Source organism: Pygoscelis adeliae, unplaced genomic scaffold (assembly GCF_000699105.1).
Source record: "Pygoscelis adeliae isolate BGI_AS28 unplaced genomic scaffold, ASM69910v1 Scaffold189, whole genome shotgun sequence".
Taxonomy (NCBI): Eukaryota; Metazoa; Chordata; class Aves; order Sphenisciformes; family Spheniscidae; genus Pygoscelis; species Pygoscelis adeliae.
Genome location: NW_008825543.1, coordinates 353018 through 367484, shown reverse-complemented (window position 1 = coordinate 367484; position 14467 = coordinate 353018). Strand labels below are relative to the sequence as shown.

The 14467-nt window shown below is 46.2% G+C and overlaps 1 protein-coding gene across 1 annotated transcript in view; it reads right to left on the bottom strand.

Annotated features, from left to right (window-relative positions):
• SYT6 (synaptotagmin VI) overlaps positions 1-9559 on the bottom strand; it is a 38492-nt gene extending 28933 nt beyond the window's left edge. The window contains exon 1 of the mRNA XM_009331927.1: positions 9406-9559. Within this exon, the coding sequence (XP_009330202.1) occupies positions 9406-9559 (154 nt within the window). The remainder of the gene's footprint in view (positions 1-9405) is intronic.
• Between the last annotated feature and the right edge of the window lie 4908 nt (positions 9560-14467).

The window sequence follows — 14467 nt, the reverse complement described above, 5'->3', positions numbered from 1 at the left end:
TCCACAGCCGGTCCCCAGGGCTGGGGCGCTGCTGCAGCTCTCTCCTCGCTGGTAGCACCTGCTCCCCAGCCAGATGTGGCATGCTGCTGGGGACACCATGCAGAAGCACGCAGTGACCCCAAGCAAGAGTCGTTCATATTGCAGAGCCGACATGGCAGCAGAACTCATGCCAGGCAGAGCCGAGCAGGTGGCCGGAGCAGCAGCAGGCAACCATGAGTGCACGGACACCCTCAGCAGTGCTGTCCCAGCCTCCCACTTGGAAGTCAGCTCTGCCAATGGACAGTCCCTAACCTGTCCTCGGCCTGGGCTCCCCAGCCAGGACCTGGAGACGAAACTCTCTTCTTCCACCATCGCCTTGCCCACTAGTGACTACGGGCTTCGTACACAATGCTGAGAGGCCCATATAAATACCCAGATAAAATAACCAATACACATTAAAATGGCCATGCTCCAACAGAACAGCGGGACCGGAGGAGACTGATCAAAGGCTTCTGAAGACCAAATATGTTGGTATTCAGTGGTTATTGACCCACCTGCCAATTCAGACTTTCCCTCCAGGCTGCATCAAAGGCACATTTGTTACTCAAACTTTTGCTGGCGTGTGCAACCAGAAGGGGAACTTTGAGCTGTCAGCAATGCAGCATTTCTGTTATCAAAAGTGACAAAAAAAGAAAAAAATATTGTTGCAAACCAAAGGAAACATTCCCCAGTGATTTAGGTCGCTTTGTGTCTTAATCAGCTGTACTCTAGAGTATTATAAATGAGATAGTAAGAGTTGTCATTGCTTTATGCCTAACTGATGACAATCTAATGAACTATTATAAGGCACACTGCATATAATTATAGTACATAGCTGTGTGCTAATCCCATGACATTTTATCACAATGTGCTGTAGGAACATCTGTAAACGACTCAGCAGCGCTGAACACACACGATATCCCTGGGCTGAGGTTAAATAACTGACACTAAACATCATCTTCCTCCCATGTTGTGACCCCGTACATACAGGACCTGGGCTGAGTACTGAAGATGTGCCAGGGAAGCCTTACTGAGGCTGTTCAACACTGGGGGAAGTCTCTGTCCAGACCTGCTGAAGCTGAGCAGAGCCAGGCAGAGAGCAAAATACCATCATATGGACACTTCTGGGATGTAGAAATACAATTGCATTTCAAGATGCAATGCAAACAAAACAAGCAAAAGCTTTTCACTGTCGCTCTGTCTCCCTTAAATGACCAAAGACCCTAGCCCTTAAAATTTCCCTTCAAAAACTTGGCCAAAGCCATGGCTGTTGTGAGATATCAGAGAGGCCAGGGTCAGCAGTGCTTCAGTGTCCAGGCTAGCCGCACCAGAGCTGCTGTCTCTCTGCCCTTCACTTTCTATAGTGAGATTCAGTTCTGAGGAAATGCTTCCCTGTGGCTCTTTCTTTGACTCCATATTGGTTCAAAAAAAACCCTAAAATCAGGCTGCCCTGAAAAGATCTTAGGATAAAGCTTGACTGGGAGCAGAAGCAAGGTCTCCTCCCATCCCAGCCTGAAGCCCTGGAGGGTGAACCCTGCCGCGAGCGCTGATCTGCATCCCAGCATGGGTGCCAGCCAGTCTCCAACCCTGCGATCTGGGGTTGCATGAGAGGACACGGCCTGAGAATCCGAAAAAGCGGAGTTCAGCCAAGGGAGGGCAGAAGGACCCAAGCATGGGACAAGGCAGCCCAGAAAGCTTTCCAGCGGCTTTCCTTCGGCTGAGTGTCCCCCCTGCCCCAGGGACACAGGGCCCCGCCAGCACAAGGGGGTTCCTTGACTACATGAAAGCATGCTGGAAGACCTTTACTGCCTGGACCTGCCCCACAGCAAACCCAAAACAAGAGATGCAGGATTCATCCAGAACTCCCCTGGCTCCAGATGCTGGAAAGGCTGGGTGATATACAGATCTGTGTCCTCAGGAGATCAGGTTGCCAATTAAAGCCATCTAGACCCAGTATGACCACGTAAGCCCATGTCATGCCCTCTTTCTCTCTCTCTCAACTTGTCATGCTGATAATACCTGGCACACAAAAGACAGTCTGGTCTGCATGGCAAAACAGCACTGGCTTGTTTGAAGGAGGCTCTGTGCAGGATGCAGAGCAGCCGGGAAGGATTCCCCCAGCCACCTACCTGCATACCTGCATGGGACCGGCTGCTTGGTACAGAAACCCTGGGCTGCCCACCCGGGAATGCAGCAGTTATGAAAAGAGCATTTCTTTGTTTAAGCTCCACTGAATGATCAGGGAACTTCCTCCCTGAATGGCTCTGCTCCTGTCATTAGCTGCTGCTGCTGCTTCCATTAGCTTGTAACAAAGACAGAGATCTTTAACCCCTAAAATGTAACACAGCAGTCACGCATGCAGGCTGGACTGCCTGATCCTACGGATTTATTAAATGAATTCTGAGATTCCTTTTTCCCCTTTTCCGACTGGTATCACTCTGTGCCGTGCAGCTCAGAATCCTTTTAGCATGAATATTTTGGCCAGAGAACAGATTCAGAACTGATCATATCAACTCAAATAACTCTGAGCAAATACTCACAGACGTCCAAGAGGTGAAGTACTGCATATGGAAAGAATACATTGAAGAAGGTGTTTGCTGTACTCACCTAACACTGTATTGTTACAAGAGCACATGCAATTCTTTGCAGCAGTTACAAACATGCATAGAAAAATCAGAGTAATACCTACATTACCAGAGGCACTGGTGTGCTAGAAATTCTGGGCAATTATTCTTCCATGGAACCAAATACTCTAGGACTGTATGTCTTAATGATGGTTTTGAAAGGGCTTGTATGAACTGAGCTTCTGCTATCCCGCCTTTAGTCTTCGCTGCACAGTTTCCTGTGATGTTGTCAAACACTAACCTGCTACAACATAACAAACTGAACTAAATATAAAGGCGGCCTTAATTAGCATCTGCAGTTTCACTATGTACAAGACACCCTGCAGGATAACTTTCTTTTTTCCATAGACATGGAAAATGTACAGTTAATGTACAGTCACTCAAAACATCCCTTCTCTGTCCCTCTAGGATGCCATTTTGGCAATGTACAAGTATAATTAAAGACAACGCATGGCAGAGAGACAAATCACATCTCTCCCGAACAACTGCCAGCTTAAGTGACTGTTATGTTAGTGAGTCCACTGGATTGAAACAATAAGGGCTGTTACAGACAAGCTTCCTGATTTTACAATATACAGATAGGAAGGAAAAATATATATTATCATCTTTGAAAAATAAATAACAAATATTAAAGCTAGAAAAAGCTGCCTAACCAACATGAGATGAAACCTGGGGTCCTAAGGAAGAATATGCAATTGTACCTAGAAACATGAACAGTAAGAAGAAGAAACAGGTAAGAAAAACAAGGATAGTTGAAACTATAGTTAAATGAAAAATTGTATCAGACATGAGATCCAGTTATGGTTCTGTTTTTATCTGTGAACAATGAACGCACACATGTGAGACTATATGACTGTTAGTGAATGGTATGTACAGCAGGCTGTGCACATTGCACTGGTATGACTTCAGCAAAGCAAAGATGTCAAGCAACAAACACCTGCAAACAGAAATACCAGCTTCTTAGAGTCATCCCGCAAAACAATGGAGATCAGAGTCAAGCTATGCCCCGATTTGAACTAGCTAAAAGCACATGCTTCGTTTCAGTGAAACGTATGGAGAATACTGAAAGCAGAAGAAAATGTTTCAACGGCAAAGACAGAAACTGCTGAAGCAAAATGTTTGTTAAGGAAAAGAGGCTCCATATTATGAAAAAAGGCAAAAAATTAACAAAGTAACTTCAGAAATGTGGACTTACCAAAGAGGTATCTGCTCCTTAGCTCAGTCCCTGGTCACTGTCCTCAGCCTGCTCACACACTCAATTAACACCAGCAGCAATCTGGCTGCCTGTTTCTATGGAGTTTTAGATGCTGATCCCTGACTATGCATGAGGCTACTGCAGCTGCACTGGAATAGGCTCCGAGGTCCGCAAAAAAACCTACAAACATGATCAGCCTCCCTGTACTGCTTCAGGAATGAATCAACCAACAGCAATTAGGCAGATGCAAACCTGCATCTATGCAGAGAGGTACTTACAAAGCTCCTAAACATACACACTCCACACAGCTCCATAGGTGCATTTTATTTACCGGGACCATCACAGCGCATAGCCAGAGGCAGCTGTAGAGTCATAGATCAACACACTTAATACATAAGCAGAGACACACGTTCATAGACAGGCTATATAATCCATTTTTCCTAGATTTATGCTGCTGGTTTTAACCTTATTTTAATATAGTTTTGCAAACCTTCCTCTGATAGCAAGGTTTGAACCTGACACGCTCAGGATCAGAGCACAAACCTGTTTTACTTGAGCTAAAGAGCAAATTTGCTGCACATAGCTCTAGCTGGCTCTTTTCCTGCTGGTGGACCACACGCTCACAGAGGAAGGCAAGATCCATTTTGCAAGTGCATTACACCATGATAAGAAAGAGCTTTGCCCCATGGTGCTACTCCTCACATGCCTGGCCTCTGGAAACACAAGCTTCAGTGATAAATATTAGCTTTGCCTGGGTGGCTTTAAACATGTTTACTGTTATATTTACTTAAAATACACTTGAACGGTGATTCAGAAAAGTGTGTTAGTACAGCTGGTAAGTAAATTCAAGACTTGCCCATATTTCATAGGTATTGGCTGTAGGTATCCCATATCAGTGAATGGGCATGTCATCAATTTTCCCATTAGCCAAACTATCCTATCAAGGGATAAATTTTTCCCAAGAAAAATACTCCAGAAGCAATTTCTCCATATAAAAGTGATCTTTCTGCATCAACATTCCTGCAATGAAAAAAACACCTGTTGCACAAAAATTCACGCCTTTTTCTGCCTGCAGCAAGAACACTTATGTACTTGCGGGTTTCACATTTTAATAGTATTTGCGAAGTGCCAGGAGGGTGTTCAGCGCTGTACAAGATGTACTGCCTGCATCATGAAGTTTAAAAAGAACAGTTCACACAAAGGGCAAAACACTAAATGTGCTGCGAATTATTGCAGGATTAGAGCACAGAAGGACAGCTGACAAAGTGTGCTAGGAAACAGAAATTATCGTAAAGCATCTTCTGGTTTTGCATTTTTCCCCAGCTGTCCTTTTTCTTCCTCTCACTTCAGCGTTCATATTCTGCACTAGGAAAGCACTAGAGCATTTTGCTGGGGTGAATCAGTGCATACAGAAGGGTTTGAGGAGGGTACACGCGCTGTGCCGAGATCAACAGGGACTGTTGTGCATGCAATCCTACAGTGACTTTCTGGGTAAAAACTGCAACACCTCTGCACATCATCCATTGTATCTGGTACTTATTCTACAGGGCAGTGAAGCTTTTTACAAATGGATACATATACGCAAAGTTGCAACACAGTAGTGCTGGATCTAGAAATCAAACCCAGGAGTTTGCTCTTGGATGTGCTCTGATCCTGGTGTAAATTCCCTCCCCTATCCATGCACCATCCTTTCAAGTCAGCAAGCATTACAAGCCGCAGGATCCAGTCACACTCCACCGGCTCTGCACGTTCATTTCAGAATGATCATTTTGTTTTTAAATCTCCCTGTGGAGTCAAGCTCCCATCTTCTGTGCCATCCCCTGCTCGGCACAACCTCCCAGGACCAGCTGGCAGCCTCTGCCCGCAGCCAGACCCAGCACTGCGCACCCACGGGGAGCGGGACCTGGTTCAGGTGAATGTTGGGAGTGAGTCGGTCATGCAATTCAGTCCAAATTGAGCAACAACCTGACCGTGCAGACAAGCACACAGCACACTTCATGGTGGTGAGAGCTGTGTAGGGCATGACACAATGCCCAGTACCCAGGGATGCTGGCAAGCTGGAGCCGAGCTGCCCACAGGTAGGACCATGGGCTTCGTACCCCTGAGAGCAGCTCTGGGCAGGAGCAGTCAGAGGAGAGCCTGCTCCACCACAGGAGGTAATAGCGAGCCCTGGAGAGCAGGGTTTGGCACCCTGTTTCCCAAAGACCCTGGAGCCTGTTGCTCTCCAACAAGCAGCTCCACTCCCATGGGCAGAGGGACCAGGTGACATGGGGTGGCTCGCAGTGCCCAGTGCAGCGCTCCCATGGGAGTCTGGCAGCGTGGGCTCCCCTGCATCGTCAGCCAAGTACTTTGCACGTCAGTAGGGCTTGTCCACAAATTCTCTGAGAGCGCTATGTTCTAGAGCACTCGCTGCACCTCCAGGACAGAGAAGTGATGTATCCATTTATTTAAGGCACATCACTGCAGTGGTAAATGTTGTCCCTGTATCACAGGCATTTCCACTGTCTACAGCTTATGCCTGTGTACCAGTCACACTCACAGCATCACTGCACAACAGCTGAGGACTGGCAGGGAAGAGAGCTATCAGATGGAGGGAGCTACGGGGGAGGATTTTAGATAGGCACAACAAAAGGATGCTGCATCTTGCTCGATCTCAGGGCCCACAGCCAAGAGATCAGTTCTATTCCTGGCACCGCCACAGGCCAAACTGCAGGCAAACACTCACCCTCACATATCCACTGACGCATCCATACCAAAACCTTCCTCATCCAAATACCTTATTTTTCTGACATACTTAGTGGCTGGATTACTAGCCAGCAGCAGCAGCCTGCAGTGCTCCTTTGTTGGCTGTACAGTAATGTATGGCATACTGGAGAAACACTGCAGCTATATTTCTCTTATTGACTTTAAGTAGGAGAATCAGCTATTACATAACCCGAAGTACAGAAAGTAGAGGAGCATCTACTTTATACACAGTAGCACTTTCCACATTCAGTCCAAAATGGTTTAAAAAAAAAATAATCACTGCATAAAACCATATTCTGACATGGTCTTACATAAACTACTCAGTAATATTTTTCTATTCAGAGTTTTTTTCCACTGTCAGATGCAGTTCAAGAAGGCTAGTGATACCTGGATAATTTCTTTGCAACTCCACAGCATCCCCAGAAGATACTGCTCTCCATCAATACATGAAACATCAGAAAAAACCAAACCACCTCAGGGCCTAATGGCAAGCAGAGCTGTGCAGAAGCAGCTCCGGCTCCCAGCTTTGGCAGCATTAGAGTGCTTTCGTCTGCCTACTCACAAACAATGCGCACTTCATCGAGATACTTGACAAGCCAAGCTGATTTAGCTATTAGCTAATAGATTTCCAGGAGGTAAAAAACTGACAGAGAAGCCATTGACTTCACATGATGATGACAAATACGGCCAATTTTACTCCAGCAAGCTTTGCATCCAGGTTGTTGAGGCTGTGCTGTCCAGCATGGGTACACCAGCAGGACCAAGTACTCATGTTGCATGGCTTCTCTGACTCTCCTGTCGGTACCGATATGGCACCCTGTCTCAAAGCCATATCACTGCTCATCTTTGCACAACCTCACTTTTTATTTGCATATCTTTATGAGGAAGAACTCGACAGATCTGAGCATAGGACTCCAGGTAGCCAATAGCAAATTTGCTTAACATAAGTCTTCAGTGTAAAATGGACAAAGCACAAATGCAGATAATTAGATAAGCATCCAGACGCTAATAGGAAAGGTATCTTACCACCATAACTGTTACATTAGTTAACACTTAATGCAAACAGATTTGTTTCCCTTGCTGGAGCACTTTTACATCCAGGCATTTGAGAAATATTAGTGCCCGTTGGGCCCAAACAGTGTCCTCAGTGCTGTCTAGACATAAAAATGGGCCCAGTCATGCAGAGCAGAGACAACAGTAATAGCTGTTAATGCACCCAGTGCAGTCAGTCAGCCCAGCATGACTTGCCCAGGGCACTGGGATAGAGGCTGACACTTAAAACAGCGATCAGAGCAGACAAACATTTGAGATGTTAAAGGCATATGATGATGTGATCACAACCTGAAAATGAGGTCCTGAACAGGCTGCACAAACAAATGCCAGGCAACTATCTGTCACATCAGGGTGGACAGAACAAGAGCAGTACAGGTATTTCTGCTGCACAGAGTCAGGAAAACATTAATTTTGGTACCAAGGTAAAAAATTATGAAGCAATGCAGTAAGTTATTTGCAATAGAGAAAACAGCTGCACTGGATGCAATGCATAAAAGGACAGTACCAGCAGTGGTAAGAGGCCTTCAGAACAAGCAGATATAAAGCAAAGGCGTTTTAAGATGACAATTAAGTTACAAGCAGAGTGGGATGTGAAATGAAGGTGTTAGGCTGGACATACTGGCAAAACAGTGGTGGAAGCACCACTGCAAGCAAACAGACAGCAGAAGCCCAGAGAAACCAGAGAATTGCCAGCGTGTCTCAGGTGCCAGCTGCATCCCAGCGCGAGATGCTGGCAGAGAGAGGCAGGAGGAACTGAAGCAAGATGACACAGAAAGCCTTGGCCAGGGATTGATGGGCTACTGTGCTGCACCTGGGCTCTGCACAGGTGTCCTCAGAAGGAGAGGAGAAAAGTTTCTGAAAACTTATGCTGTAAAATCAGGCTGGGTTGGTAGATCATTATCTATTGAATTCATTAAAAAAAAAAAAAAAAAAAAAGGGAAGCACCCTACACAAATGTTCTAATAAACAACTTAGAGCATGTTATCAATAATGCTAAAAAGCATGGGATTTTGGTTTTGCTCCTCAGTGTGTGAGCCTGGGATGTAAGCTCCCCCGCCAATGTCTTCTGAAGTTACAGCAGAAGACAACCTCTCTGGAACAAGAAGCTGTGAGCAGAAGTGTACAGAAAATTAACCACTTGCCAATAAAGAAATGTCTTTTTGCTCTTAGAGCAGTATGCTTGCTCTTGATTCATCCCTGACACTGCAGTGTTTCTCCCTAGCTCTGCAAGCTAACAAGGAACAACTTCAGGCAGTTCTTAGGGAAAGTAAAATACATGAAAGTACATTAAGATCCCTTACTGGTGAACAAAAATCCACGCAACTCCTTCCTTTTCTCAAAGTGGGATAACAGCAATCGGTTCCTGTCATCTCAGTTACTTAAATAGGCTTTTTACTGCTTTTTTGCTTTATACAGGACAGGAGTCTATGTTTTTAAAAAAATAAGGAACTTTCACAGAAACTTTCTCTCATTAACCACCTCCTCACCAGCACGTCCCCGTAACACCCCGTCTGTCCCCTCTGTGCAGCTATCCCCATCAGGCTACACCGTTTCACATCAACAGGTGAGGTAGCACTTGCACCCAAAACTTCACAGTGGAGCATGTGTAAAGGAAAATAACCACACAGAGATGTGTGCCGAGACCAATCCCCCCGAGTCTAACACGGGGCTTACAAACATTTCCCCTCCCCGTGCGAGAGTCCTCCTGCCTTCCTCTGGCTGTTGGCAGTCACAAGCACTACTCGAGCAGACAGGACCAGAGTACTGTACCTGGCTTGGAGATAATCAGGCTCTGGTCGGAAGGCAGCAGGAGGAATTCCCTGCAAGTGTCCAGGTCCAAGCTAGGCAGGCTTTTCTTCTGGCACAGCTCGGTGACAATGCGGACTGCCTTCTGACAACGGCTGTCATCCTTGGTACCACTCATCTCCCACACTGCATCCTCTGCTATCCCCTTCTGCTGTCTAAGAAAGTCAAACTAGGAAAAGAGGGTTTGTTTATTTTTAATCACACAAACAGATTCACACCAGTTCCGCCCTCTGGCATGGCAGCACCCTAAGGGACACCCTGTGCCAGGCAATGCTCCAGCTCTACAAACCCTCCTCAGCATTCAGACCAGAGAGTCTCCAGTCAGCCTCCAGAAACCACAGCTTACTGCAGTCCTGCCAGTGCTCCTGATGCCTTACTGCCTCTGAGATCAGATATCTGTTTACTGCCAAGGCGTGTTCCAGACAAAGAACCTCCTACCAAATTCAGTTTCGTGCCCTCCATACTACATTGTTAAAGCTGCAGCCCAGATAATTCTTTTTAACCCTTTTGTTGCTCCCCCTTCTCCGTTCTCCAGGTGAAGAGTTTCAAATCCCAGCCCCAGAGCAATTCCGGAAAAAAAGTGAATACTGAAATCTTCTGGCTGAGGACGGCACATCATCAGACCAGAGAAATAAGAGTGCTCCCATGAACACTGCACAAACTACTTACAACTGCCAAAGGCAACATAAGAAAAGCAGCAGGTTTTATTGATTTGTTTGTACCGGTCCTAACACAACAGGCTGCAGATATCAACAGAGATTGAGAATGCCATTGTATTTCATAATTAGATTTTTTTTTTATTTTAATTTTCTGCAGTATTTTTTTATTCCTATTGTAATTTAGCAGACAGGTCATGCCACATGTCAGAGCTACAGTTTTGAACAGATAATATATCTGACAAGCATGGGAAAAGAAGCAATTGTATAACAGGCAATTAAAATTATGTACAGCAGAATGATTTCTTGCAGCTTCTGGAGCAGAGAAGCTACTACAATTATAATGAGCATACTGGAGAGCCAGGGCTAAAGCTACACAGGTCCCTCAGCCCCACATCACAACAGAGTATGTTTAGATTCATGCCACTGTGTTTATTTTGTCTGTTAATTACTTGCTGAAGCACTTTGAGCTATCACATCACATGAGTCCCAGGAGCTACACAAGCAGCCAATGCAGCACTAGGCTCCCCTGGAGCACAGGTCCTCTAACAAACCTCCAGCCCAGCCATGCAGGCTCCTGCAAGGCAGCAAACATCCCAGAAGCTCCATATCTGAATTCCCAGGCTGGGAACTCCAGGATCTATCCCAGGTGCCTCTCGTGCTGCCTCCCCCTGCCTGGTCCCTGCCCACTTCTGCTGTTTTGTGACCAGCCTGGGCATGACAGGGGCCGGGCATCAGGAAACTGGTATTGCCCCAGCACTGTCCCACACCTCTCCCACAGGTCAGCATGACTGAGGTGCCCTTCCACCTCACTGCAGCTCTGCTAGGGGCTGCCAGTCCCCACTCAGCAGGCAGCCCTGAGATCCAACTCCCTTGCTGGCTGGATAAAACATACTGTAAATTCTCCAACTGTTGAGTTAGTGACCCGCTCCCAAAACAAAGGGCCTGGGTAGCAGCTGAGGTGCGTGTGCCAGCCACACAGTTAAAGGCATGGCTCCAACATCCCTGTGCAGCTGCAAACATGACCCTCTTGGTCACACCAGTCCTTCTTGCCTCCTTGCCCAGACCAATGTGTTTTGGACACCTTACCATTGCTAGCTGAGCGCAGGCTTCTGCCACAGTGCTTTATTCAGCATGGCAACCTCTGTCTGGCAAGAGCAACTTACCTACTAAGCACTTCTCCTTCCAAAAACTTCTGTTGCCACGACAACATGAGTGAAATCTTTTATTAAGACAGCAATATCCTACAATTGGTCACAAAGAGACACTTTTAATTAGACACTACCACCTCCCGGTCAGTGCTGTATAACCTTCTGCTGCAAACAGTTTGAGGCATACCTGCAGATTAGGAAGTATTTCTGAAAGTGTTTACCACATGCAAGCAAACACCAACATCACCAGCTGCTTGCTGGCAGCACCATGGCTTGCAAAGGTCTGTGTTTACTGAGTAGAGATTCCAGACTTTGCAAGGCTGGAAGCTAAACGAGTAATTTGCCAGGAGCTCAAGCTCAGGTATAGTTTGCATTACATTTATATGACAAACTCATTAAAACCACCCACGTATTTATCTTTTTAAGAAACTTGAAACTCAAATTATGCCCCAAACCTGTCTTTAGAACCAATCATTCCCGTCACTGACACCCCCAGCCTTCATCTTCCCTTATTCATTGCACAGTATTTTTCCTTAAGCTGTACAGCCCTTACAGAAGGGTCTTTCCCTCCCTGATTTGGGTCCATACAACATCTACAAGGGCTAGGCCCTACCCTACTATAGCCTCTTAGGTGTACTGAAGTATGAAGGAGTTAATGATCATTTTGCTTCAACAGAATTTCAACTCAGGACCTTTTCCAAAGCTGAACATTTGGTTTACTTCTGCCTCCTGCTCCAGAGAAGAAACTTGCATACATACACTCATGTATGCAAAGAAACTTAGCGCCACTGCAAAAGGTCCTACAGAACATTTTTTCCACCTGTGACTGAGAAGATGCAAGAGGAACGTGACACGCACTGAGCTGAGTCCACGCTGCAGATGCAGTCACAATGCAGCGCAGAGATTTGCAGTCCCAAGAGCAGGTTGCAAGAGCTCATGCAAAGAAAGGCCATACATGGGGCTCTGAGACCTCCATGAGGAGGCTGGAAGGAGCAGAGATGATGTTTACTCAGCAACTGTGACAAAGCTTACTGGTTTACTGTAACAAGCATGCTGCTCACCTGGGCAGATTAATAACACATCAGTCAGCACGCAAAGAAAAGAAAAAAAACCCACGAGACTATATAGGTTAAGTTACAATCACCTTGTGCTGGTGCTGCTTCTTGCCTGTTAGAGTATTCCTCAGGGTGACTGGATCCCAAACATCTGATCTCTCTCCGTTAGTGGTCTGCTGCCCGCTGCTTGAAAGCCCCACTAATGGCAGCAGTTCCAGAACCAGATCAGCGTATGCAGAAGTGATGAGAGACAGATTAGCAAAACAACCCCCAACCTTTCAGGACAACATTACCCTCCTCTGGGAAAATTCAGATATACACAGTGTCCAGGAGGCCACTGTAGGGCAGAAAACGAACATCAGCAGTTGATTTCTCAGTGCTGGGGAAGACTGTTCTGCAAGTCAGGATGTAAGCCATGCTAAATTTTAGAGCAGTGCAAATCCAGCCTTCTTATAGCTTCTGTAGCCCATGAAACACCATATATCCTAGAAGCCATCTGTACTGTAATAAAAGGTGTGGGAAATGCATACAGAGCACCAGACCATCCCAAACTAGCATCACATAGTTTCTAGCAAAAAGTGCTGAAGCATCCCCAAGTAGTAATCAAGTTTACATTTGTCACTGCGACACCCTCCCCCCAAAGATTTCACCTAGTTTACTTCAACAAAGTAGTGGAGCAAGTAGCTATAGTTTGCACACACCATGCCCTAATAGCTCAGTGGAGGTCACGTGCATGGGGATTTAGTGATAAACTCCAATGCTGAGTGACCACCTACGAAGCAACAAAGAGTCCCAGGCTTGAGAGCCAGCTTCAAAATATGAGCTAATGACAGTAAGAAGCAAGAAATAAGTACATCAACACTCATCACAGCCTCCCAAGGTTTTTCTAAAGGGAGCAGTTTTGCCCCCTGCATCACTGAAACCCACAAGTTATACATGTGGCCAGCCTTGGCACATGCACAGGCATCTCAGATGATGCTTCATAAGAGCTACTGGCATTCAGCCCGTGCCTCCCAGCACTACTGCAGCGGTGGGGGCCGGCGTGCTCACAGCCAGGCAAGAAAGGAGCTGACCAGGACCTGGTGAGGGAGCAGCACCTCTTCTCTGCTCCTCCTTTCATTGCCTCCTCCAGGGCACCTGTGGCCCAGACTCCCAAAACCAAAGTACAGTGAGACCCAAGGGGATGCAAGTGAGCCCCTGGCTAATGATACCATCACCACATCTCTCCAGCACAGCAACAGTTTTTGCCTGAGCCACCAAAACTGGCACCAAGAGAGGAATTCCTGGAATACATCAGTCAAGTATTGCATTTGAAATTTGAATTTACCTTAAAGAGATTTCAACAGACAAACAACCCCCAAACAAACCAACCCTTAGAAAAAGGTTAATGTCCAACTGAGAGCTTGTAACACAGAAATCAATAGTAAAATTCAATTATTTGGAAAAAAGCTAATTTTATTTCAAAGGTAATACCAAAAGCTTTTTACTTTTACATCTAAAGTCACCTTGGGTCAATTATTCACCTTCATTTACATATCAGAGGATTCCAGGCTTGCTGGGTAACAATAACAGGAGACCCTGGTATCAGCGTCCGTACTCTCAACAACTATTTCTTCAGAACACAAAACCAGACTTTTTTTGCACCTTGTAACTTTGAATTTATGTCATATGCTGCACTGTTTATTGTCCAACATAGAAGGCTGGAAAACAGCCAGCTAGCAGCTGTCACGTCTGAAAATCCAAACACTGCTTTTCCCAAGCAAGGACTCTCGCACCTACTTCTTTTCTCCCATATACACATACATATGGCTACCGAGATACAAGATTTTGCCTCTCATCTCCTGCTGGGAAGCTCCCACTTTGCACACGGAGCTGCACAGGGAAAGCTCTGGAGGAGCCAGACCCCTCTCCACAGGCACTGCAGCTTCCACCACCCTCCAGCCTGCGCTGCTGGTGCCCCCTCCCTGGCCATGCTGCAACTTTGTGGTCAAAGGGTGGAGGGGCATGAGGACAGAACAGATGTACAAGCAGAGCTCCTAGACTGCTGCAGAGCATCTGTTTTGCAGCCTGCCTCAGACTGAATTTGTACTTGGAGGCCAAATTGCTCCCCTAAGTCATGTTTCCACCTTCCAGTATGAACAGCACAGGCAAGTGCCCCCGCCGA